The sequence below is a fragment of the Gekko japonicus genome, unplaced genomic scaffold (assembly GCF_001447785.1).
Source record: "Gekko japonicus isolate JY-2015 unplaced genomic scaffold, Gekko_japonicus_V1.1 scaffold473, whole genome shotgun sequence".
NCBI classification, from domain to species: Eukaryota; Metazoa; Chordata; class Lepidosauria; order Squamata; family Gekkonidae; genus Gekko; species Gekko japonicus.
In genome coordinates, this window is record NW_015172566.1 from 724949 (window position 1) to 750188 (window position 25240).

The following is a 25240-nucleotide window of genomic DNA, read 5'->3' on the forward strand; positions in this document are numbered from 1 at the left end:
GTTGGGCTTAGTATGTGAGCCACAAGGTATAGATAGGGACTCTGGGGCAAGTGATGCTCTGTCATCTTGGTGCTTGGGGGGGGGGGGTCAACAGTGGGAGGGCTTCTAATGTCCTGGCCCCACTGGTGGACCTCCTGATGGCACTGGTATTTCTGGCCACTGTGTGATACAGTGTTTGACTGGATGGGCCTTTGGCCTGATCCAACATTGGCATCTCTTATGTTCTTATGAGATCGCCTCAAACAGAGACTGATATTGTCAACTAATCATTCTGTTAAGAACATGACAACATATGAAGAGCCCTACTGGACTGGACCAGTGGTTTATTTATTTATTTAGTGTATTTATATCCTGCCCTATCCCACGATGGGCTCAGGGTGACTAATTACATCTAGTACACCATGCCGTCTCACAATGGCCAGCCAGTTCCTCTGGAGGGCCAACAACAGAGCACAGAAGCCAAGGCCTTCCCCTGAGGTTGTCTCCTGGCACTGGAGTTCAGAGGTTGACTGCTTCTGAACGTGGAGGTTTCCGTTAGTCACCACGGCTAGTAGCCACAGAGAGACCTCTCCGCCATGAATCCATCCAATACCGTTTTAAGCCTGTTTATTCACACCCTCTGGCGTGAATTCCACATTTTAATCACTCATTGTGTAAAGAAGTATTTTCTTTTGCCCATCCTGAACCTATTGCCCATTAGCTTCACTGGATCGCCTTGAGTTCTTGCATTTGGGAGAGTGAGAAAAATTTCTCTGTCAACTCTCTCCACCCCTGTGCATAACTTTACAAACCTCTGCCATGTCCCCCCACCTAGTCTTCTCTTTTCTGTTCATTCTAAGGATTCAAACAGCCGATACTGCCATTCGCTTTACACCATTTCAAATATTTTTTAACCAAAAAAGGAGAGTGTGCCAATCCATCTTCTCAGATCACACCTATAAAGTGCACCCCGACAGAAATGCATCCCTCTCATTGCTGAATCTGGCACACACTGATGATGTCATATGAAGGCGAGGTTCTGGTCGTACCTGAACTTCCCCCAGCCGCTCCAGTTGCTCCTGCATATGGTTCTTTGTGACTGTTACATCGTACTCTAATTTGTCATACTCCCGCCAAGCCCTCTCGAGCTCCTGGAAAAAGAAAAAAAGAATCAAAAACGTGTATCAATTTTGATGGTTTATCCCCACTGGCAAATGTGCAAATTATGGACGTGGGATCGTGTGCTGAGGACAATAAAATCTGACTGGTGGCTGAAAATGGTGGCATTCAGAGGATGCTCAAGTGCTCCTCCTTTCTCCTTCTGGGCCAGGCCAAGATTGGCGGCTTTCTGGTTCAGAAGCAACGGCAATGTCTTGTGATATCCAAATGGCGTTTTCTTAGTACATGAGATTCCCCACTCCTTCTCCACATGAAGCCTGCTGGGTGACCTGGGGGCCAGTCACAGTTCTCTTAGAGCTCTCTCAGCCCCACCTGCCTCAAAAGGTGCCTGTTTTGGGGAGAGGAAGAGGATGAGTTTTTGGCTAAACATTAGGAAGAGCTAAAAAATCCTCAGTGGAACAGACTTCCTCGGGAGGTGGTGGGCTCTCCTTCTTGGGAGGTTTTCAAACAGAGGCTAGATGGCCATCTGACAGCAAGGCTGACTCTGTGAACTTAGGCAGATCATGAGAAAGAGGGCAGGAAGGGTTGCCTCAGTGCTTAGTTCTAGTGGCCCTTTCTTACATGCCCAGATAAATGCTGATTGACACTTTGGGGCCAGGCAGCAATTTTTCCTGCAGGTTAGTTTAGCCAGTGATCCTGGAGGTTTTTTGCCATCTTTTTTTCATGCAGGCCAGTTTGGCTAGTGATCCTGGAGGTTTTTTTGCCATCTTCTGGGCATGGAGCAGGGGTCACCGGGTGTGTACGTTGGGAGAGGTATTTGTGAATTTCCTGCACTGTGCAAGGGGTTTGACAAGATGACCCTGGAGGTTAGCTCTATGATTCTATTAATCTAGGAGACTGTAAGCCAGTTTGAGACTCCTTAAGGTAGAGAAAAGTGGGGTATAAGAACCTTCTCTTCTTCTTCTACGAACCATGATTTGTTCTTGGTGCTTGAAGGCAACCCATAACTCAGGGACTAATTGTTACTTGCGTGTAGGCTTCTTTGCCAAAACTTTTGGGACGGCTTAAATGCACACAGCAGTGGGGACAGGGACACACATTACATGTCAGTCTGGAGCCAATGCTCCCTCTAAGCGGTGGAGTATTGTGAGCAAAAATTCTACTTTGTGAGCTACTGGCATTAAAGCTGAGAGACAGCAATTGGGATACTGAATAAATTAGTTTGCTCTGGAGCCATCCTTCCTGATCTGTGAGCTGAAGGCTAAAAAGCTGTGAGCTAGCTCACACTAACTCAGCTTAGAGGGAACACTGTCTGGAACACCAACAACGAAACCCTAGTCGACAAGCAGTGTGATCCTAAAAAGAGTTACATTCTTCTAAGCCCATCAATGGGCTTGTAAGGGTGTGACTCTGCTTACGACTGCACTACGGAATTATTTGCTTCGATCCAAAAAAGATTACATTTTAATTAAACGTCTATCGATCATTAATCGGAATTCATTGTCCAGTACAATGGAAGGTTGAAGGAGGTTAACTTCTTAGAATTTGTTGTTGTTCAGTCGCACAGTCGAGTCCGACTCTTCGCGACCCCATGGACCAGATCCCGCCAGGACCTCCTGTCTTCCGCCGTCCTCTGAAGTTGGCTCAATTTCATGTTCAGTGTCTATGACACTGTCTAACCATCTCATCCTTTGCCGTCCCCGTCTTCTTTGACCTTTAAACATACCCAGCATCAGGGTCTTCTCCAGTGAGTGCTCCCTTCTCTTTCTTCTTAGAATACTGCCTACATATTCTCCTTAACCTGAGCTTTTTTTTAAAAAAAAGAAATTCGAACGAAAACTGAAAATTCAAAGTAGAGGGTAACGATGAAAGAGGCGTAGCAGTCCTCCATGGCCTCTCTGCATTGTGGCTGCTACACTCCTTATTGGAGATATTTGTCATGAGATTACAGTTACTCTCATAGGAGAACAATGATGAACATAGCACATGTTCTTGGAGTTAACATTGCACCTATTTAAGCATTCCTTTGGGCGTGGAACACAAAAAGGAAGAACTCATGTGTCAAATTCGTTTGCCATAGTTATGGGGGGGAGGGAAATTCCTGAGGGGGGTCTGTGCGTGTGCGGAAGTGTGAAAGTGGCTCTATTGTAGTGGCTATCGTAACTCTTCCCAAGACGGAACCTCTCCAGAGAGACGACCTTGAAGCAAGCTCTGTGCTAGCCTTGCTGTCTTAGATAAGGGGCCAGGGAATTTATAGGTGGGCGTAGATGTTAACAGCTTATTTTATTTATTTATTTATTTATAGTCAAATGTACACCCCGCCCTCCCCGCAAAGCAGGCTCAGGGCGGCTTCCAACAACAATACAACAATACAGAATAAAAGCATAAATAGTACAGAATTAAAACACAACAATTAAATAGTGCATTACAAATGTTACAAAGTACTGGTGGCAGTTAAAAATAAACAAACGAGAAGTTTTCAAATGAAAGTCTAGGAGGTTCTCGAGCCCAACAAAGGCTGATTTTAGCCCTCTAGCAGGACTACTGTGGTCACTGAAGTCCCAAGTTGCCAGGCTGCAGGGCAGACGGCACTCCTCATCTTTACAGACACGGCTGCCGCTCAGCCTCCCACCCTGTTCCATGGGCAGGCTCTGTGCTCTCCCTCCTTCCACACCTGCTGGGCCACTTTAACGGAATTCTGAGTAGATCCACCAGCATGCTATTCTACTTTGAATTTTTTCACAAGTTTTTCAAATAGCTCTTTATGTTTCTCTTCTGCCAAGATAGGCGGGATAGCCGAATGAAATGACTGGATGAAACCGGGGAGGGGTGGGGGCTACATCTGAATTAGCTATATCTGTAGAAGTTACCGTCAAAACCCTCAGTTCTGACACAGTACTGTTCTGACCTGGATCGTGCTGATACCTCAGTAAACAAATCACTGCCACAGAGAGTGTTGTTGGGAGTCTCTTGACCAGGCGTCTGACACATGTACATATAACGCTACCCAAGCAACTAGTAGAGAGCCAGTTTGGTGTAGTGATTAAGTGCACGGACTCTAATCTGGGAGAACTGGGTTTGATTCCCCACGCCTCCACTTGCACCTGCTGGATGACCTTGGGCAAGCCATAGTTCCGACAAGAGCTGCCCTTGAAAGGGCAGTTCTTGAAAGAGCTCTCTCAGCCCCACCTACCTCACAGGGTGTCTGTTGTGGGGAGGGGGAGGGAAAGGAGTTTGTAAGCTGCTCTGAGACACCGAGTGAAGAGCGGGGTATAAATCCAACCTCTTCTTCTTCTTCTTCTAGATACAACAGCAGCCAAGCTACGCTACAATCCAACAAAAAAGTTGGATCAGTAATTCCCCAGAAGAGAACGTTCAAGGAAGACTTCGTGGGGTGGGATTTCGGTGCTCTGACAGTTTTGAGGAGGTACCAGTCACTCTCAGGCTTAAGAAGTAAACTCTGAGGTATTTTAAGGACTAAGACAGGAAGGCCTGGCGTGATCTGGTCCATGGGGTCACCAGGGCCGGCTCCAGCTTATTTTGCACCCTAGGCGAGGATCCCTTCTGCCCCCCCCCCCCCCCCCCCCCACCCATTAAAAAATAAATGCATTTTAGGAAGAATGAAAAACACAAATAATCAAGAAACTCCCAGAGTACGGGGCCGGGTGCAGTTTGGTGCCCCTAAGGGCCGTCCCACTCTAGGCGATCGCCTAGTTTGCCTAGTGAGTGAGCCAGCCCTGGGGGTCGCAAAGAGTCGGACTCGACTGTGCGACTGAACAACAGCAAAATTTTAAGCACTTCCCATCTGAGACCTTTCCTGTACCCTTGGGTCATCTCCAGAGTCCTGCTTCACGTTTCCTCACCATCTGAATTGTGATGGGTGACAAACATGGATCGAGGCCTTCTCTGTCGTGGCACCAAGATCACGGAACTTGCTTCCTAAGGAGAATCGTGTTTTCTCCTCACTACTGACATTTCGGTGACCACTGAAGATGACTTTCTTCCCAAGGGCTAGACGCTTTGTGAATTTTCACTGGTGGATTGAATGAAATCATGTGTAGATTTCTGACGTTTTTAAAATTATTATTACTTTCTTCATGCTTACTGTCAGCTTCTGCTATAGGTCCATCAGATGGAAAGTAGGTAGAGATCTTTTAAAAATAATATTTTTTGAAGTAAAAAGGCAGAACATTCTGCATCTCTACAGCTCTGGGATTTGTCCACACGGACACAAATGAAGCTGTGCTTTATATTAAATCAGACCATGAGTGCATCAAGGTCAGTACTGCCTGCTCTGACAGGCAGCAGCTCTCCAGGGTCTCAGGTAGAGGACTTTCACATCACCTAGCCTGTTTGGTGTATTGGTTAAGTGAGCAGACTCTAATCTGGGAGAACCGGGTTTGATTCCCCACTCCTCCACTCGCACCTGGCTGGATGACCTTGGGCAAGTCGTAGCTCTGATAAGAGCTGTCCTTGAAAAAGAGCAGTTTCTGTCAGAGCTCTCTCAGCCCCACCCACCTCCCAGGGTGTCTGTTGTGGGGAGGGGAAGGGAAAGAAGTTTGTAAACCACTCTGAGACTCCGAGTGAAGGGCGGGGTATAAATCCAATCTCTTCTTCTTCTCCTCTCATGAGCAGTTTCTGTCAAGAGCTCTCTCAGCCCCACCTACCTCACAGGGTGTCTGTTGTGGGGAGGGGAAGGGAAAGGAGTTTGTAAGCTGCTCTGAGACACCTTCGGGTAGTGAAGGGCGGGGTATAAATCCAATCTCCTCCTCCTCCTCCTCCTGCTTGGTCCTTTTAGCTGGAGATGCTGGGGATTGATCCTGGGACGTTCTGCATGCCAAGCAGATGATCTACCACTGAGCCACAGCCCCTCCCCAACTATTCTAAAAAATAAAGACATGATCATTCCACCACACCAAAGAAGCCCTTCTTTGCCCTTTAGGTGCCGTACATTGATGGGAAAACTCAAGACACATTAAGGTTTGTTTGGCTGTACTAGAGAACAAACCTGTCGATGGACAATTAAAAAAAAGTCACCTCCAACAAAGAGTCACCACCACACACGCCACTGAGTTTTACTAGCGGAAGAAAAATCGCATTACTTACTGCGGTCGCCCGAGACACTTCTCGACAAGTGCTAAGGAGTCCATTCTGTAAATCATCCCGCTGCAAGATGACATTCTGTATGGCGGCCGGGTTTTCTGCATTCATTTCTATCTCCTGACTGGCTGATAGCAAAGCTTGCTCAAGCGTGTACTGTGGTAATAAAAAGAGTAATTTTTAATGTTCCACACCACCGGACTGATTTTCTTTTTACTTCACTTATCAGTGTCCTGATAATGAGCGTGCCAAATAACATCCATTTTTTTCTGGGGGGGGGAGCGGGGGGAGGGAGGGAGGGAGAAATAAATATCATTGTCCTACTTTTTCCTTGTGCAGCTGCTGGAGCTTCTCTTCCAGGGCTTGCACCACTTTGTCTTGTTCGCATAATCGGCTCAGCTTCGCCTGGCGCGGAGGAGAAGAGGGCGACAGTCGAGTGTCACGAGCGATGTTGCATACGGCCAAGCGGCACACGGCCCGTGTTCACAAAATACATTTGGGGGGACCGTTATAATAATATGCTGACGGCAGACTGTAATGGCTGCAGTGCTGAATGACCCACTCAGCTGGGTGTGAGAGTCAGAATAGGACAGGAACGCTGTTCTCCCTTAGAAGAAGAGCAACATGCGAGTCCAGCAGCACCTTAAACACCAACAGGATGTTCGGGGTATAAAGCTTTTGAGAGTCAAAGCTTCCCCTGTCAGATCCCAAAATGATACATTACGAAAGGTGCTTTAATCTGACTCACCATCATGGGTTTAAATTAAGGGCGGGAAGGGACCGGCAGGATATGAGGAAGAACGTTTTGACAGAAGGAAGAAGAAGAAGAGATGGGATTTATACCCCGCCCTTCACTACCCGAAGGCGTCTCAGAACGGCTTACAAACTCCTTTCCCTTCCCCTCCCCACAACAGACACCCTGTGAGGTAGGTGGGGGTGAGAGAGCTCTGAGAGAACTGCTCTTTTTCAAGAACAGCTGTGCCAGAATTATGGCTTGCCCAAGGTCATCCAGCAGCTGCAAATGGAGGAGTGGGGAATCAAACCCAGTTCTCCCAGATTAGAGTCCGTGCACTTAACCACTACACCAAACTGGCTCTGGAAGTTATTCAAACAGAGTTGTTCAACAGCTTGGTGTAGTGGTTAAATGTGCGGACTCTAATCTGGGAGAACCGGGTTTGATTCCCCACTCCTCCATTTGCAGCTGCTGGATGACCTTGGGCAAGCCATAATTCTGGCACAGCTGTTCTTGAAAAAGAGCAGTTCTCTCAGAGCTCTCTCACCCCCACCTACCTCACAGGGTGTCTGTTGTGGGGAGGGGAAGGAAAAGGAGTTTGTAAGCCGCTCTGAGACTCCGAGTGAAGGGCAGGGTATAAATCCAATCTCTTCTTCTTCTCTCTTCTCAACAGTGGAATCAGCTGCCTCGGGAGGTGGTGAGCCTCCCCCTCACTGGCAGTCTTTAAGCAGCGGCTGGACAAACACTTGTCAGGGATGCTCTAGGTTGATCCTGCATTGGGGGGGCGTTGGACTATGTGGCCTGGATGGCCCCACCCAACTCTGCAATTCTATAATCATCAAAGGCTTCTACCCTAGAAATCTTGCTGGACTTCAAGGTGCTACTGGACTTCAGTTTTGTTCTTCTACTGCAGACCAACATGGCTACCCACCCGAAACTGTCTCCTCAGAAGACTCATTGATATGCTTTCTGCTTGATCCGGTAAGGCTGGGGGGTCTGCTCTGCTATAAATCAGGGAAAGCTTCACACAGCCAATGCACAATCTCTCATGCGGGTGCAGGCAAGGTGAAGCTACAGCACACACAGAGAGCTCCATGTGTATTTATCCATGTTCAACTTAGGGCTGCGGAAATGGTGACCCCCCCACCGTGTGTGAGGTGGCCACGCGTATTTATTTCGCAGCATTCAACCAGCTAACACGTGCATTGTAAGGAGTTGGGGGCAATACGACGAACATGATTTCGTGCTGAGATATTCAGTTGTGCATTTCCTCCCCTCCATCACTATGGTGGCCTATTTTGTAATGGTTGACTCAAGTGAATGGGTCGCTTTGTCTAGCATAGACTGTGTCCCTGTGGGTTGTAACTCTCTTTGTATTGTACAACACTATCCCTGAAGGCTTGGGATAGGACGACCTGGACACTGGAAATATCTAAAAAGAACTTAGATACAGTAATCTCAATCTCACTACAGTGCTAAATTTTATATGCTCCTCGTATATAACATACAAGATGGTCAACAAACGAAAAAGTCTACTATTTTGCTTTTATATGGCACTCCCCGCTGGCTTCCCATCAAGGTTGCTGGTCAGCTTCAACCCAGCTTAGCAAACTCTACAGCACTAGATACTCCCAGACTATTCACTGTACCCCCAAAACAAGATAATCATGTCAAATTGTGCATCAGAACAATTCCTCTTCATATATGAGGAAAGGCTGAGGAGTCTGGGACTTTTCAGTTTAGAAAAGAGACAGTTAAGGGGGGACATGTTAGAGGGTGGAGAGAGTTGGCAAAGATAACTTTTTCTCCCTCTCCCAAATAGTAGTAGAAGAAGAAGAGATTGGATTTATACCCTGCCCTTCACTACCCAAAGGAGTTTCAGAGCAGCTTACAAACTCCTTTCCCTTCCCCTCCCCACAACAGACACCCTGTGAGGTAGGTGGGGCTGAGAGAGCTCTGACAGAAACTGCTCTTTTTCAAGAACAGCTCTTATCAGAACTATGGCTTGCCCAAGGTCATCCAGCAGGTGCAAGTGTAGGAGTAGGGGAATCAAACCCAGTTCTCCCAGATTAGAGCCCGCGCACTTAACCACTACACCAAACTAGTAGGACTTGAGGGCATCCAATAAAGCTGATGGGCAGTAGGTTCAGGATGAACAAAAGGAAACATTCCTTTACACAGAGAGTGACTAAAATGTGGAGTTTGCTGACAGAGGATGTAGTGATGGCCACAGGCACAGGAGCTTGAAAAGGGGATTAGACAGATTCATGGAGGAGAGGTCTATCAGTGGCTACTAGCCATGGTGACTGAGAGGAACCTCCGTATTCGGAAGCAGTAAACTTCTGAATGCCAGGAGGCAACCTCAGGGGAAGGCCTCTACGCTCTCCAGAGGAACCAGCTGAGAGAGAGAGAGAGAGAGAGAGAGAGAGAGAGAGAGAGAGAGAGAGAGAGCGAGCTTAAGACCCAGATGGCATGAGCCTGTTTTTACATGGGTAAAACATGCCTGCTGAAATCAGAGCAGCCCGCAAGCATACCAATCTGGCATGCAGCCAGTTCACACTACTTACGTCAATATCCAGCACGATCTGTATTTGTACAAAGTACCCCGACATTCATCTTGTGACAGCTATAATAAGGAAGAACACAACCATCAAACAAATTCTCCGGAATCACGCAGAACACTGTTCATCCTAAAGTTAACATTTAATTAAGCATAAATTACTTCCGATTGAATGTTAAGCACATAATAGGCCCGAGTGCGTTTAATCAACACACACCGTGTCAATCCTGCCTCCTAACAGAATGCCGATATGGATGTCAGAAGGCGGGAAAGGGTACAGAAGTTGGTCTGTACTCTTGCCATTAAAATTTAATCAGAGCTGAGGCTGGAATTACTTCCAATTTGAGATATTCAAAATCCTTCCCTCTAAATGGATTCTTGAGTTTTGACAATGGTCCAACGAGACTATCAAGACATCCAGTTAAAGGAGTGGACTCAAACAGGATCCTCATCCAACTTGCTTCATATCATGCCATTAAAATGAATAAATTCCTAGGTGAGAGTGCAGAACCCCCCCATCCTGCTTCTATCTCATCTATTACCCTGATAAACTAGAAACAGACTTTCCTGTTAAGACTACACAATACTGAAAACCACAAATGCACACTCCTACATCATGCACGTTTGGTTATTTCATTACAACTCTCTCATCCCTGTTTTTTTGTAAATAAGGTTTTCTGACACAATAGTTACAGCTCTGTACTACTGACTCCTTTATCCAAACAGTCTGGGTGATACACAGCTAAGTCCACATGTGCAGGAATTTGGATAAAGGGAAAGTAACATTCACACAAGGGTATGCTGATAAGAGGCCGCAGGGAAGGGAAAACAGATAATTCAAACAGTGAATGATTAAAGGTTATTTCCCCCCCCAGGCTGGAAAAACATATTCAGATACCTAAAAGCCAGACACCTGAGACTCTCTAATCTGATTGTCCAAGTATATGTCCCCACTGTTAACTGTGGTCACTAACTGCTTCTCTATCAAGGTTAGAGCTGCCGTTCTATTTGGCGGCTTAATGTAAATGTCAACTTGCAGTCTTGAAGACAAGGAAATACCAAGACAATTTATTATGCCACCACCTGCTTTTACATTATTGGCAAAGCACTTAAAAAACCCCAAAAATCTCTGATTAGGTTTATTTGGATACCCATTTGAGCTTATTCATTTCCCTGTGTACTCACAAATCGGACACTGGCCCCCTTACAACAACACCCCCCCCCCCGGTCTCTTAAACATGGTTAGGTCAAGAGCATGCTGTAGAATTGGGCTGTCTCCCCCACCATGGTTCACTTTAGCTGTTCGTCCGTGGCAGAAGAGCCAGTTTTGAGTCCAGCAGGACCTTAAAGACGGACAAGATTTCCAGGGCATGAGCGTACGAGAGACAAAGTTTCCTCTGTTGGACAGCTGATGAACAGAGCTTTAACTCTCGGAAGCTTAGACCCTGGTGCTGCTGAACTCGAAACTGGCTCTTCTGCCGTGGACCAGCATGGCTACCCACGTGAAACTTTAACCATGACGTAGCATAAGGGCTAAAAAACATTGTCCTGGTAACCGTATTGTGAAAAACAACCACCACCACTACCCAGGATTTGCAGACCTTAGTGGCAAGAGAATCTGTTGAGCATTAGCTACGACCAAAGCCAATGAAGACAAAACACTACACCACGGTGAAAGCAAACATGGGGAGGGGAGGGGGGAAATCGGCAAGACCACGGCATGCTCCTACTCCCAAAACCATGGTTAGGAAATTGGGGCCGCTGCATCTGCACTGGCTATGGACACAAGCATTTGACAGTTCACCGGCGTCAAAGCGCACTTATTTCCACGCCCACGCTCCTTCCCACCTTCACATGCATGCACACAGTAAGACGGTGAAAGCCTTCTCTCTGGTTTTAAGGGAGAACCTCGAATGCAAGGATGAGGCGGGGTTAGCCACACAAGCATTCCAACCACAGAATCCGATCTCCAGAAGATTTTTCTACAGTGTCTCGTTTCAAGGCGCAGCCTCATGCAAATGCACTGGGTGGCGATCGGAGTGTATGCGCCGTGTAATTAAAGCCACATTGAGTAACCTTTCGTTGGAATGAACATTGAATGGAAAATGAACGCCAGAGGGTGAAGAAGCCACAGCATCTTTGCACGTCATGAAGGTCACGTGTTTTTAATTTGGTACGATCTAGAGAGTTTGGTACCTCGCTGGGCTCGCTCGTTTTTTGGGGTTTTTTTTTAACACCACTTGAATCTCTATTACAGATTCCATCTTGGCAGGAGAAAGAACTGAAGAATGGAAATATTTTTTAAAAAAGAAAAGTATATGCTCAAACATGGCCAACGTGAACTTGACCCAGGTCACAACAGTAAAAAAGACAAATGCATTTATTTTCAAGCACTGCGATGTGAATGTGTACATCAGGGGTTCCCAATCTTTTTGAGCCTGTGGGCACCTTTGGAATTCTGATACAGGGTGGAGGTGGGTGCAGCCACAAAATGGCCGACGCAGGAGGCGGAGCGGACCACAAAATGGCTACCACAGCAAAGATGCTTGCGCTGTGGGGGCACTGTTGCCAAAGCCACATTTTTTTAAAAAAAAATCCGCACAGACAATCAAATCTCCAGTGGCCAATCAGAAACCTCGCTTGGCAAAAGCCCCACCTGGTCCCACCCACTTTCTAAAAACATTTGATGGGCACCAGGAAAGGTATCGGTAGGCACCGGGACACTCTCAGGCACCACTCTGGGGACTCCTGGTGTACATTCTTAAAAGATGCTTAAGTGTTGGTTCAATTTTTTAATGGGGACGGAGGCAATGCTGAAAATCTCCCCAAATGGCTTGCCTTCCCGGCATACCACTGATCACCACCTGCCTTCCTCCGAAGATGATATACGATATGTTTCTTTAAAAATGGCTGTTCAGTTCTTTAAAAAATTGATACGCCCTGTTCAACCTTATGGTGCTACATACTTAGGACTGCAGAAGCCATCCTTTAAAACAGAGACGATGCCTAGAGTCACATAATATTACTATTCTCTCCGATACCGTAGACTGAAAAAAAAAGCAATGCATATCTAGAAGGTTGAAAAGGTGCCAGAAGCTAATCAAAGATCTAAGAGGCAATCGTCTATCTTGGTAGCTTTCAAACTGTGTTCTGGGCAAGTCTGGAGTTTCTTGGAAGGTTACCAGGGATGCTTTGGATGGAACATCAATAATGGCAGGCATACTTGTCTGAACGAGCGTTATCTCTCTTGGTTCTTCTTGTCGTGTGCAGCAGCATGCTTCAGGATGGGCTCATGCCTCACCTGCGACTGGGTGCACATCTAAAATGGAAAAGACCCAAGGCCCAGCCAGTTTGACCTACAGTTTGTCCCAGAATGCTTTTGTGACAAGCAAGGACTACCGGAAGATGGAAAACCGAGCGCAACTGATCTCTTTAAGCAGAAAGACCGCACCGTCTCTTCTGCACGTGATCTACAGGACACAAACCCACTGGACACCTTCAGATGACCATCAGGGCGACTGCGGGAACTACGTCAACTGCTGAACTGTCTGAAAACCTGTAAGACAGCTCTCAAAGACTGTCAGGGTTGACCGAAGGATCAAGGAGAAAGCACTCCAACATATCAGACTTTGGCCGAAAGACAGGGGGCGAAGGCTTCCATCCTTTTAACCCCCCCAAAGGGAGAACCGGTGCATTTCAAATTGTATTTGAGAGCAAATTCAGATAATTCATTTCAAAGTTTATCTGAAGAAGGGAGCAGTGACTCAAGAAAGCTCATAAAGGTAAAAGGTAAAGGTTTCCCTTGTTGGAAAGCTAGTCAAATCCGACTCTAGGGGGCTGTGCTCATATCCGTTTCCAAGCCGAAGAGTCAGTGCTGTCCTAAGCACTGTTCCCTCTAAGCTGAGCTAATGTGAGCTAGCTCACAGTTTTTTAGCCTCTGGCTCACACATTTTTGTCTTAGCTCAGGAAGGATGGCTACAGTGCAAACTTATTTATGCAGTAGCCAAATCACCCGCTCACAACATTAATGCTAGTAGCTTACAAAGTAGAATTTTTGCTCACAGGGCTCCACAGCTTAGAGGGAACATTGGTCCTAAGACGTTTCCGTGGTCATGTGGCCGGCATGACTAGATGCCGAGGCGCACGGAATGCTGTTACTTTCCCACTGAAGTCGTACTTCTGCCGTGGTAAGAAAAGACATACTTGCAATTTCTTGCTTTCGAACTACTAGGATGGCAGGAGCTGGGGCCAGAGACAGGAGCTCACTCCGTCATGCGGCACTAGGGGCTCGAACTGCTGAGCTACAGACCTTCCGGTCTGCAGTGTCAGTGTCTTAACCTCTGAGCCGCCGAGGCCCTAAGAAAGCTCAGACCCTGCCACAAATTTTGTTAGTCTTTAAGGTGCTACTGGACTCTTGCTCTTTTCTACTAACTCAGTTCAACGTTGGCTTATTCAGTTGAACATTATCAGTTTAGGTTAATGACTCAGAAGGTACAGTGCCACTCGGTGTCCTACAGAAACCACCTTCCTACACAAACTTGTGCTCTAATACAAGAGCCTCCATCTCTCATGGCAAGGTGGTTTTGCTGTACACAAGTTTCTCCCGGGTGCTCCAGAAACAGAATTTTAGCTGTGAGGATATTTAGCCAGTTTGGTGTAGTGGTTAAGTGCGCGAACTCTAATCTGGGAGAACCAGGTCTGATTCCCCACTCCTCCACTTGCACCTGGCTGGATGACCTTGGGCAAGCCATAGCTCTGATAAGAGCTGGTCTTGAAAAAGAGCAGTTTCTGTCAGAGCTCTCTCAGCCCCACCTACCTCACATGGTGTCTGTTGTGGGGAGGGGAAGGGATGGGAATTTGTAAACTGCTCTGAGACTTCAAGTGAAGGGCAGGGTATAAATCCACCTTCCTCACAGGGTGTCTGTTGTGGGAAGGGGGAGGGAAAGGAGTCTGTAAGCCGCTCTGAGACACCTTTGGGTAGTGAAGGGCGGGGTATAAATCCAATCTCTTCTTCTTCTTAGCACATACTGAACTCTAGAGCTATTATTGTACAAAGGTACCTGCATGGGTCTTTGCACCCAATACACACGTGTTTCCAAAACAGACAAGGGCAGGTAGCCACAACGGTCCAAGGAAAAATCTAGTAAGAAAAGACATGCAATACAATTTTTGAGAGCAACCAAAACCAACTGAAAAGTGCATGCTTTCAAGTTCATCAGAACTCTTTATAAGGGTGGATGTTAAACCAAAAAGGAGAAGACAGAGTTTGGAAAAAAAATGTTTCAGGCCACGATTCTAAGGCTTCTTGTTTGTACCCGTGTAGAACTGACTTGCCAATTTGGATAAATAAAATGTTGCTGGGTGAAGCTGGTGCCTTTGGTCTTCTGGGAAGAAGAGGAAATGGAAGTGCCCAGTTGAAAACCGTAAAAACCAGTAGTCGAACGAAGACTTTTGGAGAATTGAAATATTGTATACTGTGATTCGGATGGTCTTAATAACAAGGATCATATGATTCTGATTTTGGATGTGTGCTTCGAGGGGAGTTTAAGCTGGCAGCAACAGCAGATGTGGGAAGTTAACTCGCGAAGCAATTACCAAAATACCCTCTTTTCCAGCTCGTTCCATGAAATGTTTTGCTTGTTCGGCGAAAGGAGACATTATAGTTTCCAAGCTACTCGGACATGGAAAATGGGGAATGTGGAAAATATAGGATGGGTAGAGGAAGAGGCCCACACCTCTTCTGCAGTATTTTAGTTTATAAGATTATGCGTGGGATAGAGCAGGTAGAGAAAGAAGTACTTTTCTCCCTTTCTCACAATACAAGAGCTTGTGGGCACTCCATGAAACTGCTGAGCGGTCGGGTTCGAATGGATAAAAGGAAGTACTTCTTCACCCAAAAAGTGATGAACACATGGAATTCACTGCCACAGGACGTGGTGGTTACAAGCATGGACAGCTTCAAGAGGGAAAAGGATATGGAGCAGAGGTCCGTCAGTGGCTATCAGTCACAAGGTATAGATAGGAACTCTCAGCCTGGGGCAAGTGATGCTCTGTCTTCTTGTTGCTTGGGGGGGGGCAACAGTGGGAGGGCTCCTAGTGTCCTGGCCCCACTGCTGGACCTCCTGATGGCACCTGGTATTTTTGGCCCCTGTGTGACAGAGTGTTGGATTGGATGGGCCATTGGTCTGATCCAACATTGGCTTCTCTTATGTTCTTAGTGTCATAATGTGTTTCCCTTTCACAGGTACAAAATTAAAAAATCGATCTAAGCCTCATGAGCAGCGCTTTCAGAGAAAGATTTCTTTTTGGGTTTAGAAGTCTCAAAAGTGAACTTTGACAGACGTCTCCCAAAGAGCCAGTGCGGTGCAGAGGTTAAGAGTGTTGGCCCACTATCTGGGAGACCCAGGTTGGAATCCCCATTCATATCACGGAAGCTCTCTGGGTGACCTCGGGCCAGTCACACACTCTTGGCCAAACCTACCTCACAGTGTTGTTGCGAGGATAAAATGGAGGCGAGGAGAATGATGTGAGCTGTTTTGGGTCCCCCAATGGGGAGAGAGGTGGGATACAGAAGAATTAAACAAACAGTAGCTGTCCTTTCCTTGACTGAAGAATGGTACACACCTATCTGGGAGGGTCGCCCCCTCTACGGAGCATGCAGTTTCGGGAGGGATGCGTATGGAGTGGTGAGGGAGGAAGGGGACACCTGCCTTGTAAGCCAGATCTGCCAAACCTATCCTGGCTATCAGTGGGGTGACAGGTGTCACAACAAAGCCGCCCTGAGCCCTACGGGGGAGGGCGGGGTATAAATTCAACAAATAAATAAATAAAATAAATAACCAGATCACCCTCATCTAGCTTCTTGGCCTTTTGGCTACAATCAAGCATTGTGTAGCGGCTGTCCGTGAGGTCTGGGGGCTCTAGCCACACCAGCAGCAGAGTGCTTGTTTCCCCAGCCCCAAGCAGTTGTGGGCTCACGACGGGTCGTATTACGTTCACCGTTAGGCTGGAGCTTCCATGCATTACATGGACCTCCCGTGCGGTCAGTGGTTGCCCGCTGATTTCTTTTTCAGTTACCTGCACTTTGCAGCTTACATACCTATTTTAAACAGCAACCTAAGAACGTGCAATGCCACCCGAAGAAGGCTCTTGAATTCATAAACAAGGTTTTGAATGTCCCCCCCCCCCCCGAATCATTAGGAGGATCGAAACTTTCAAAACCAAAAGCAAGCTTTGGGTCCGCGAGGAAGAACGTGCTATGTGCGGACAGATGGAAGGAAGAAGAACTTTCCATTAATTGAAGGCACCAGCTGGTCCGGGTGTAGACCTTCCCTTTGCACCAGTTTCCGTTTCTTTCTTCAGCTGTCACTGTGAATGATTCGTAAGGTATTTCCAGCTATTTTAAATCCTATAGGAATGTTTCAGAATAAGGTTCGGTGACTCGGGATGTGGTTTTATGAACTGGAAAAGGCCAGAGACAGTCTTCTCCAAATTAGCATTTACATATCCCTAAAGATGTTTCTTACATTAATGAAGATGGTAGGGTGGAAGCCACTTCCTTCACAATCTGATTTTTGAGCGGGAGAGGGGGAGAGAATGCTGTCAAGTTGCAACTGACTCATGGTAACCTAGGGTTGCCAATCTCCAGGTGCTAGCTGGAGATCTCCCAGAATCACAACTAAGCTCCAGGTGACAGAGATCGGTTCACCTGGAGAAAATGTCTGCTTGGGAAGGTGGGCTCTATGGCATTATACCTCACTGAAGTCCCTCCTCTCCCCAATACCCACCCTCCCCAGGCTCCACCCCCAAAATCTCTAGGTATTTCCCAACCTGGAGCTGGTAACCCTATGGTGACCCCAACCATAGGGTGTTCAAGGTAAGAGAGGGGCAGAGGCGGTTTGTGATCTGTGTAGTGCACACACAAAATCAAAAGCAGTAAGAACAACTCCCCTTCCCCCAACCAGGGCTGTCATGCAAATGCGGGGCCCTCGAAAGGCTTTCTAGACAGTATTGGGCATCCGGGAACAGCAAGGCAGTTCCATCCCCTCCCAAACCGAATCAACCACGGGGTTAACCCAGTGTACATGAAGAAATGTAATTCCATTCCTTTCACCCTGATGAAAAGTGAGACAAAAATAATTGGGTAGTTACACAAAACGACCAAAAGCTCTCTCTGTCTGCGTGAAGGGCTTCTTATGTTTCTCGTTCCAGCTTGCACAGCTTTTCTGAGTGATTTTACTTTCCTTTGGCAAATAAGATGGGAAACAAATTTGGCTGGAACCGACTGACACATTCCCTAGTCTCAGCCGAACGGCGGCCAAGGAACCCAATATGTTTTCCCCCCTCGTTTCGAGAAGATTTCATGCTGTTTCTTCTTTCCCCCAAAACTTATGCAAAAAAACCAACAATTCATGATGGAAAGGACAGGGGGGGGGGGAAGAATGTTAACTTAAAAAGTTAACGAAGCACATGTTTGAGCAAAATTCATAATGGCACAGAGCACATTTCATCGTTGTTCCCTATTTGGATGAGGCACCGTACTGTTCTCTCTACTGTGCAGTTTTGAAGCTGCTGTTGGCAAGGCCACCAAGTCTTTAACAGCTGCTTAGTGGGCAAATGGTTGGCAGGCGCAGCTTCTCCCATCATAGCTGTGATGACCGAAGCTGTCTCTGCCAACGTTTGTATCCTGTGTCCATTCACCAAGACTGGGAGTCAGCATCTTTATGCGGCAGTCAAGGCTACTTGGTGCTGGGAGCTACAGTCCCGGAGCTTATAAGTTCTAAAAGCAGTGGTTTGGATCTCACATTTCGGGTGCAAGAAGAAAGGATCATTTCTGTCAATCTCCCCCTCCCCCAAGTGGGAGACCTCTGATTCCCCCAAACTATTCTTGGGGTCCCCTGTCCCCCAAAAGCAGCATTTTCAGGGGGTCGCTGACGGCTGCTGCCCTTCCCATGCCAACAGAATTCTAGGAACGATCCAACCCACTGCTATTACTTAGGATTTACTTAGGATACAAAATTACTTAAGATACAAAAAAAATCAGATTTTAAAAAAAGAGAACATTTTACTGGATAATACGGTCATATCCGTTGGCATCTGCATGTTTTCCAGGACAAATTATTTCACCAGTGGCGTTCTAGACACATGGATGTTATATTTCCATTCAGCATATTTCCCCTCTGATCATTTTTATTATGACTTGATACTGACTTTGTTTGCTGTGACTTTTGGAATGCACCGCACTTAGGAGCTAGAGGCCCCGGATCAAAATGAATTTGATCCTTTTAAACTCCCAAGGGCTGAAAAGGGGGGAAATAAATAAACAAAGCTGTCTAAGAACCTACACCAATTTGTAATTCCATTCCTAAAATGAGAAGCCGCCAGAAATGACAAGGTAAACACGGCTGGCATGCTTTTTGCGTTAAGCCAAAATAAAGACGTTTCAGGGTGGGGTGGGGTGGAGAGAATGAATTGCATCAGTCCATGCTAAGACACACGTTGGAAGCTTGTTGGCATTTTTTTTTAAAAAATGAATCGACTGGATTCTCCCTGCAGACAATAGCAGCTTGCCAAATAGTCTTGAACAGGAAATTTATCCGAAAGGAGTACACTCAATAGTCAAATGACAAGTAACGTTCAGCAAAGCCATGCTAACGACATTGCAGCGTTTTTATAAAGCACGGATGACTCGTGGTTTTTCCAAAACAAATAGGAGGAACACCAATGTTATGGGTAAACTGGAGGGGGACGACAACCAAAAACTGTCACTGAAGGGGGAAAAAAATTTGCAGATGATAAAGAAAGCAATTTCATTCACTATCCAAGACCTTACTTGATGGTACAGTTGTGGTCTTAGCGCCGAGTTCTCAATCATAGTGTGAACCATGATGATTAAAGGTTCATTCTCTTTCATCTATTTCAAATCAGGAGGAGCATACAGCAAACATCAGTTTACAGCACAGCTAGATTTGAAAGACGACACTGTAAATATAGCCTCTACTTCAATCGTTTTCTAATTAGTGCAGCAGTTCATATTTCCTCTCATGCTTAACAAAACTGTACATTTTTTTAAAAAAACAACAACAACAACAGAACAAAAACTAGTAAGGCCAAACTAGAACAACCTACAACCTGGGCCACTAAGCAACTCATATCACAAACAGGCATTTTGGATTTAAAAAAAAAAATTAAATATGGATAATACAGATAAAGTACCAGATTAAAAAAAGCCAGATACATTATCAGATTCAAAGAATGTAACACGTATTTGAACTGTCTTGGGGTTGTTACTCTTTGGGGCACAAAACAGGACAGCTTAGGGTTACCTCTCTCTCTCTCTCTCTTTTTTTTGCACCTGTCCTCTTTTGGGCTCTTTTAAAAAAAAACTGCTGAAAATGTCCTCTTTTTAGGTTGGAAGATTAGGAATATTCCTAGTCAACCAGCAATGATCACCGCTTCAACAGGAGGGGTATTTCAAATGAGATTTGTCATAGTGATACGATCACTTGTTTGAAGTAGTCGGTCGGGAAATATGTCCTCTTCTTTGCTTTTCAGAATATGGTAACACTAGAACAGCTGGGACCATTTCTTTGGGGATCTAAGTGTTGCGAGGGATGCACTGTAGTCCTGGTGCTTGGGGGGGGGAACAGTGGGAGGGCTTCTAGTGTCCTGGTCCCACTGCTGGACCTCCTGATGGCACCTGGTATTTTTGGCCACTATGTGACAGAGTGCCGGACTGGATGGGCCATTGGCCTGATTCAACATCGGCTTCTCTTCTGTTCTTATGACACCTAAGCAGAGTTCCCTCCTTCGACATCCATGTAAGTCAACTGCTTAGGAGGTCACTGTCAGAAGAGTAAAAGACTGTCAATATGGGGACTGGATTTTGCATAGGTGGTCAACTCCAAATTTTTACTGTGCGAATTTGAGGATTATTATATGGAGAATTGCTATTCTGATCTTGGGGCACTGTTTTTTTCTTCATACCCCCCCCAAAGGAAAAATAAGTCTGTTGGTTTGGGACAAGCCGCGACTATATTGTGGCATGGAGGAACAGGAATATTGTACAGTCAACATCTTAGGCCAATGATTCTACTGCCAGCTTTTACAATGGGTAAAATGACAATTTCAACCTTTCTAGACAGTGAATGCTCATGTCAGAGATTTACCGAAGACATTTATGGTTTTCAGAAAAAGAGTGTGATGTGAATACAACCATCCCCCACCCCAATATATATGACATTTAGGTAAAGGTTCCCTTGCTCGAAAGCCAGTCGAATCCGAAGAGCCAGCGCTGTCCGAAGACGTTTCCGTGGTCATGACTAAACACCAAGGTGCACGGAACGCTGTTCCCTTCCCACCGAAGTGGTACCTATTTATCTACTTGCAATTTCTTGCTTTCGAACTGCTAGGTTGGCAGGAGCTGGAACTAGAGACAGGAGCTCACTCCGTCATGCAGCACACTCGGGTCTCGAACTGCTTAACTACCGACCTTCCACAGCCTGCACTTCAGCGTCTTAACCACTGACATATGACATTTACCCAGCTCTAAATGTGCCCTGTAAAAACCTTCTTTTTCACATTTAACAATTTGCATGACTAGATAGCAATTCTTTATATGAAGCACTATTCAAAACATTTTAAAAAAACACTCCAAGTTGGATGCAACCCGGTGAACAGGACGAGATTATGCAAGCAATTTTTTTACCGCCTTTGCTCTCCCAGTCCAGTCCTCTCCTACTCTGTTCCCAAGAGTTACCAAACCTTGAGGAATGGTGTTTCTGGAGGGCGGGGGGAATGCAAAGGGCTACTGCTGGGAAAGAGAAGGCAGCACAGATCTGTCCCACATACTGAGCTGCGTCCCGCAACCTGTCAGCAGAAGGTGGTGATGGTCATGGATCTTTCCCATGCTCTCTTCCCACCGGCAGAATGCAAACTTTTCAAGAGTTGGAAAGGAATGCTGGGGGGGGGGGGGGGGAGAAAAGATCCGTGAGCCTTGCGTCTGTGGACTGGGGGGATCCAACCCACTTGCTCTCCTCACAGAAGGGTTGGATCCAACACCCACCGTTCAGGAAAAAAAGTCAACGATACATTTGGAGAGGAGCTGCTGAAGCAGCTACCAATCACTGTTTCTGAATACTGATTTCAATCGGCTTGCAAATCCCATTTAAATGGAAGAGAATCCATGCTTATTGAAGTGAGCCTTGAAAGCTACAGATCCAATTAAAACGCTGCATGTGCATTTTAATGTGTCTCATGGGAATATGCTGATTTATATCTGGAAGCCATCTTGAGAGCCACCTTGTGGATTGTACTTACCGCTGAATTCACTCATCCAGCTATGCGGGGATCGACTGGCTAATGTCAGTTTCTTACACAAGCCATGTGACAAACATAAGATAAAACTTGCGCTTTGGTAATTGGACCAAGATATTTCTAGCTAAGGAAGGAGGTGGGTGTATAGGAGATGTGTGAGGCCACAACATGGGGCAATGTTTGGCAGTGTTTTCGGCCTCCATTATGTCCTGGGTTGCACTTTGCAAGCCCTTGGTCCCTGCCACACGGCAGGGAAAATATCGGCCAAAGTGTGGCAAATGAGAGCCGCACCAAAGTAGAGACGCCACGGCGGGATCCCACGAATCCCCTGAGCTGCGGCGCCGTTGCTCCCCGGCACGATCAGATGCCGGGGAGGAAGCTACCGTCGGGAGGGGGAGCCTGCTGAACTGCGCATGTGTGAGATGAACTGCGCATGTGTGAGCATGCGTAGTTTGGCCAGGCGCCGGGGATGTGCCGGCGGAAGGACGCGCCGGCGATCCCACGGCCGGCTTTGATGCGGTCTTCCCGGATGAACCACCATGGTAGGTGGTTCATTTTTGCTGCGGGGTTTTGGGCGGAAGGGCCAGATCGGGAACGGGCGCACAACGCTTCCCAGATGTTGCGGTGGGATCGCGCCTGTTTGCTGCGGCCCCGATCCATCCCTCTCCCGGCCCAAAACCTCTCGTGTGACCGGGGCCCTTGAGCCATTTGAAAGTGAAATTAAAGGATGGTAAAAAATCCAGGTGGGCAGCCATTTTGGTCTGAAGCAGTAGAACAAATTTAGAGTCCAGTGGCACCTTTAAGACCAACAAAGGTTTATGCCTTGCACACAAAAGCTCATACCTTGAATAAACCTTTATTGGTCTTAAAGGCGCTACCGGACTCTAAATTTGTTCTAAGGGATGGCGAGTTGCTTTTCAGCGGGAGATTAAAACATTTAGAAGGGCAGAATCCATTGGGTACTTCTCTTGGGCACCATATGAAAAAGTGTGGACTAAAACCCTTTTGAGCACCTTACAGACAATGCGGCAGAAGAAAGCCTTGAAGAACAAAACGGTTTCTCCAAATTTGTCTGGAACAAGCTAATGTTGTCGTAAATTCAGTCAAGTCAAATTTCATCCAGCCCCCCAGTGGAATTTTGATTAGCAGGAATTTGTGGGGAGCAATTATAACCTTCGCAAAACCGGTTATGCATTTTTTCTTTCTTGGGGCTACTCTATTGCACCATGCAAGATAATTAAGATCGTCATAATGGTCAGGCAGACAGCAGTTTTTCCTTCTTTCCCTCATGGGCTTATGTTACGGTTTCACATCACTACACTGAATCAAGCGCATAAAACCATAAACGTTACAAAGTGCCTTTGAAAACAATGTAGTGACAATTCAGCAGAATGCGGATGTGCCACGTCTTGTGGTAACAGCTGCCAAAAAAGCAAGGATCAGGGTTCTGTGTATATATAAGACACTATCCGAAATCCTAAACTCCATTTATATTTCTAGTCTACAAACAGAATTCACAGACAGAATGAATTGCTCCAGTGGCTGCAACAGCAGGGTCAAACGCGTGAATGTAGCTGTCCCCAGTACTGCGGGAAATACAACACGGGCGCTTCCTATGTGCAGAGTTCTTATGTCTGCAGAGACTCTCGATCCGGTTGTCTAGCTAAAATCTAAAATTCGACTGTTATTTTGGCTATCGATTCCTACATGACAAGAACAGGGAAGATGAGAATTTTCAGAGTTGTTTGCTCTTATGGAAGAAGTGCTGCTGATAGTCACAGGCGGTGTTAAATACCAGCATGAGAAATGGTGCCGGGTTAATGGGGATTTCGCTGGCAGTATTCAATTAATTGTCAACGGCCATCGGACGAACAGTTCGCTCAGAATTGTGTTAAAGGCCAAGGACGAAAATCAATGTAAACTCGCAATTGAATGTTGCACCAGGTTTGCCCAAAGACAGACACAAATCCAGCAACAGGCCCGTAGCCAGGATTCTGTGGCTTGTGGGGCAAAATTTTTTTTCTGGTGGGGCTGAAGTTCTCAGTGCAGAAACAAAAGCCAGAATTCTGAGGATTCTGAATCAGCTACTCTTCTCTGTCTTCTCAAGCTGTCCATTCTAAAGGGAATTAGATAAGAATATGGAGCAGAGGTCCATCAGTGGCTATTAGCCACAAGGTATAGATAGGGGCTCTGGGGCAAGTGATGCTCTGTCTTCTTGGTGCTTGGGGGGGGGGTCAACAGTGGGAGGGCTTCTAATGTCCTGGCCCCACTGGTGGACCTCCTGATGGCACCTGGTATTTCTGGCCACTGTGGGATACAGAGTGTTGGACTGGATGGGCCTTTGGCCTGATCCAACATCGGCATCTCTTATGTTCTTATGTTCTACATAAGTGTTCTTATACTAGCAATCACCCTTAGCCTATTAACCATTTAGTCAATATAAAGCTGTTACCAGGAAAGATCTCTAAACTGCAGGCTGTCAACCACTTTAGATGACAGTTCTCAGCTGCTGCTAGTTAATCTCTTCTACCAGCTTAAGCAACAATTCTGATAACAAGCTGGCAGGTGGGGGTGATGACTTCTGTAGTCAAGAAAGCTAATCCTTTGCCAGAAAAACTCTTTGAAAGGAGACCAGTTTCTTGACACAGAGTTAGAAGGTATCCTAGAGGTCACCTACTCCAACCCCCTTGCTCAGTGCAGGAATTAGTTAACTACAGCACCCCACTCTGCTTAAAGGAGTGCATGCCTTCTAAGAAATGTTTTAAAATGATTGAAAACAGCATTTCCAGGAGAAATTCTTGTGGGGCTGTGACTTTAAGAAAGGAGGCCGAGCCCCCAAGTGCCCCACCGTAGTGCTGACTTTGCTGCAGCTGCGGTGGTGGACAGTGCTGTCGACCTGCAGCCGACCTGTGGCAACCCTGCAGGTTTTGAAAGCAAGAGATGAACGGAGGTGGTTTGCCATTGCCTGCCTCTGCATAGGAACCCTGGACTTCCTTGGCAGTCTCCCATCCAAGTACTACCCAGGGCTGACCCTGCTTAGTTTCTGAGATCTGATGAAACTGGGCTAGCTTGGGGCCACGCAGGTCAGGGCACTGCCATTGTAGAGTAAGTTAAACCACATGCATTATATGGATCTAACTGTGGTTCAGCTTTGAGCATGTCAAGTCAAATTTAAGGACTGCAGGTAGTATGAAACTGAATTAAGTCTCAGCAAAGTTTCACGGTGAAGCAAACCGGCAGGTTTATCAGTGTGTGTGAATAAAGTTTGCTATGGTTACAATGAAATGGAGAGTGCCTTTGGAACAAATGACACGTCACTTTTTCTGATGAGCTGGATCTACGTGAGGCATTCTGTGCACGTACAGCACCAAAGATGGGCAAACTGCCCCCTCCTGACCAATGTTCCCTCCAAGCTGTGGAGTCTTGCGAACCAA

At 46.5% G+C, this 25240-nt stretch overlaps 1 protein-coding gene across 1 annotated transcript in view; it reads right to left on the reverse strand.

The window, feature by feature from the left end:
* Positions 1–25240, reverse strand: part of PLEKHA5 (pleckstrin homology domain containing A5) — a 357622-nt gene that overhangs the window by 20717 nt on the left and 311665 nt on the right. Inside the window, exons 15-19 of the mRNA XM_015421329.1 lie at positions 19324–19404; positions 9499–9516; positions 6523–6603; positions 6205–6354; positions 1029–1130 (exon numbers count right to left, since the gene is read on the reverse strand). Coding sequence (XP_015276815.1) covers positions 1029–1130; positions 6205–6354; positions 6523–6603; positions 9499–9516; positions 19324–19404 — 432 coding nt within the window. The remainder of the gene's footprint in view (positions 1–1028; positions 1131–6204; positions 6355–6522; positions 6604–9498; positions 9517–19323; positions 19405–25240) is intronic.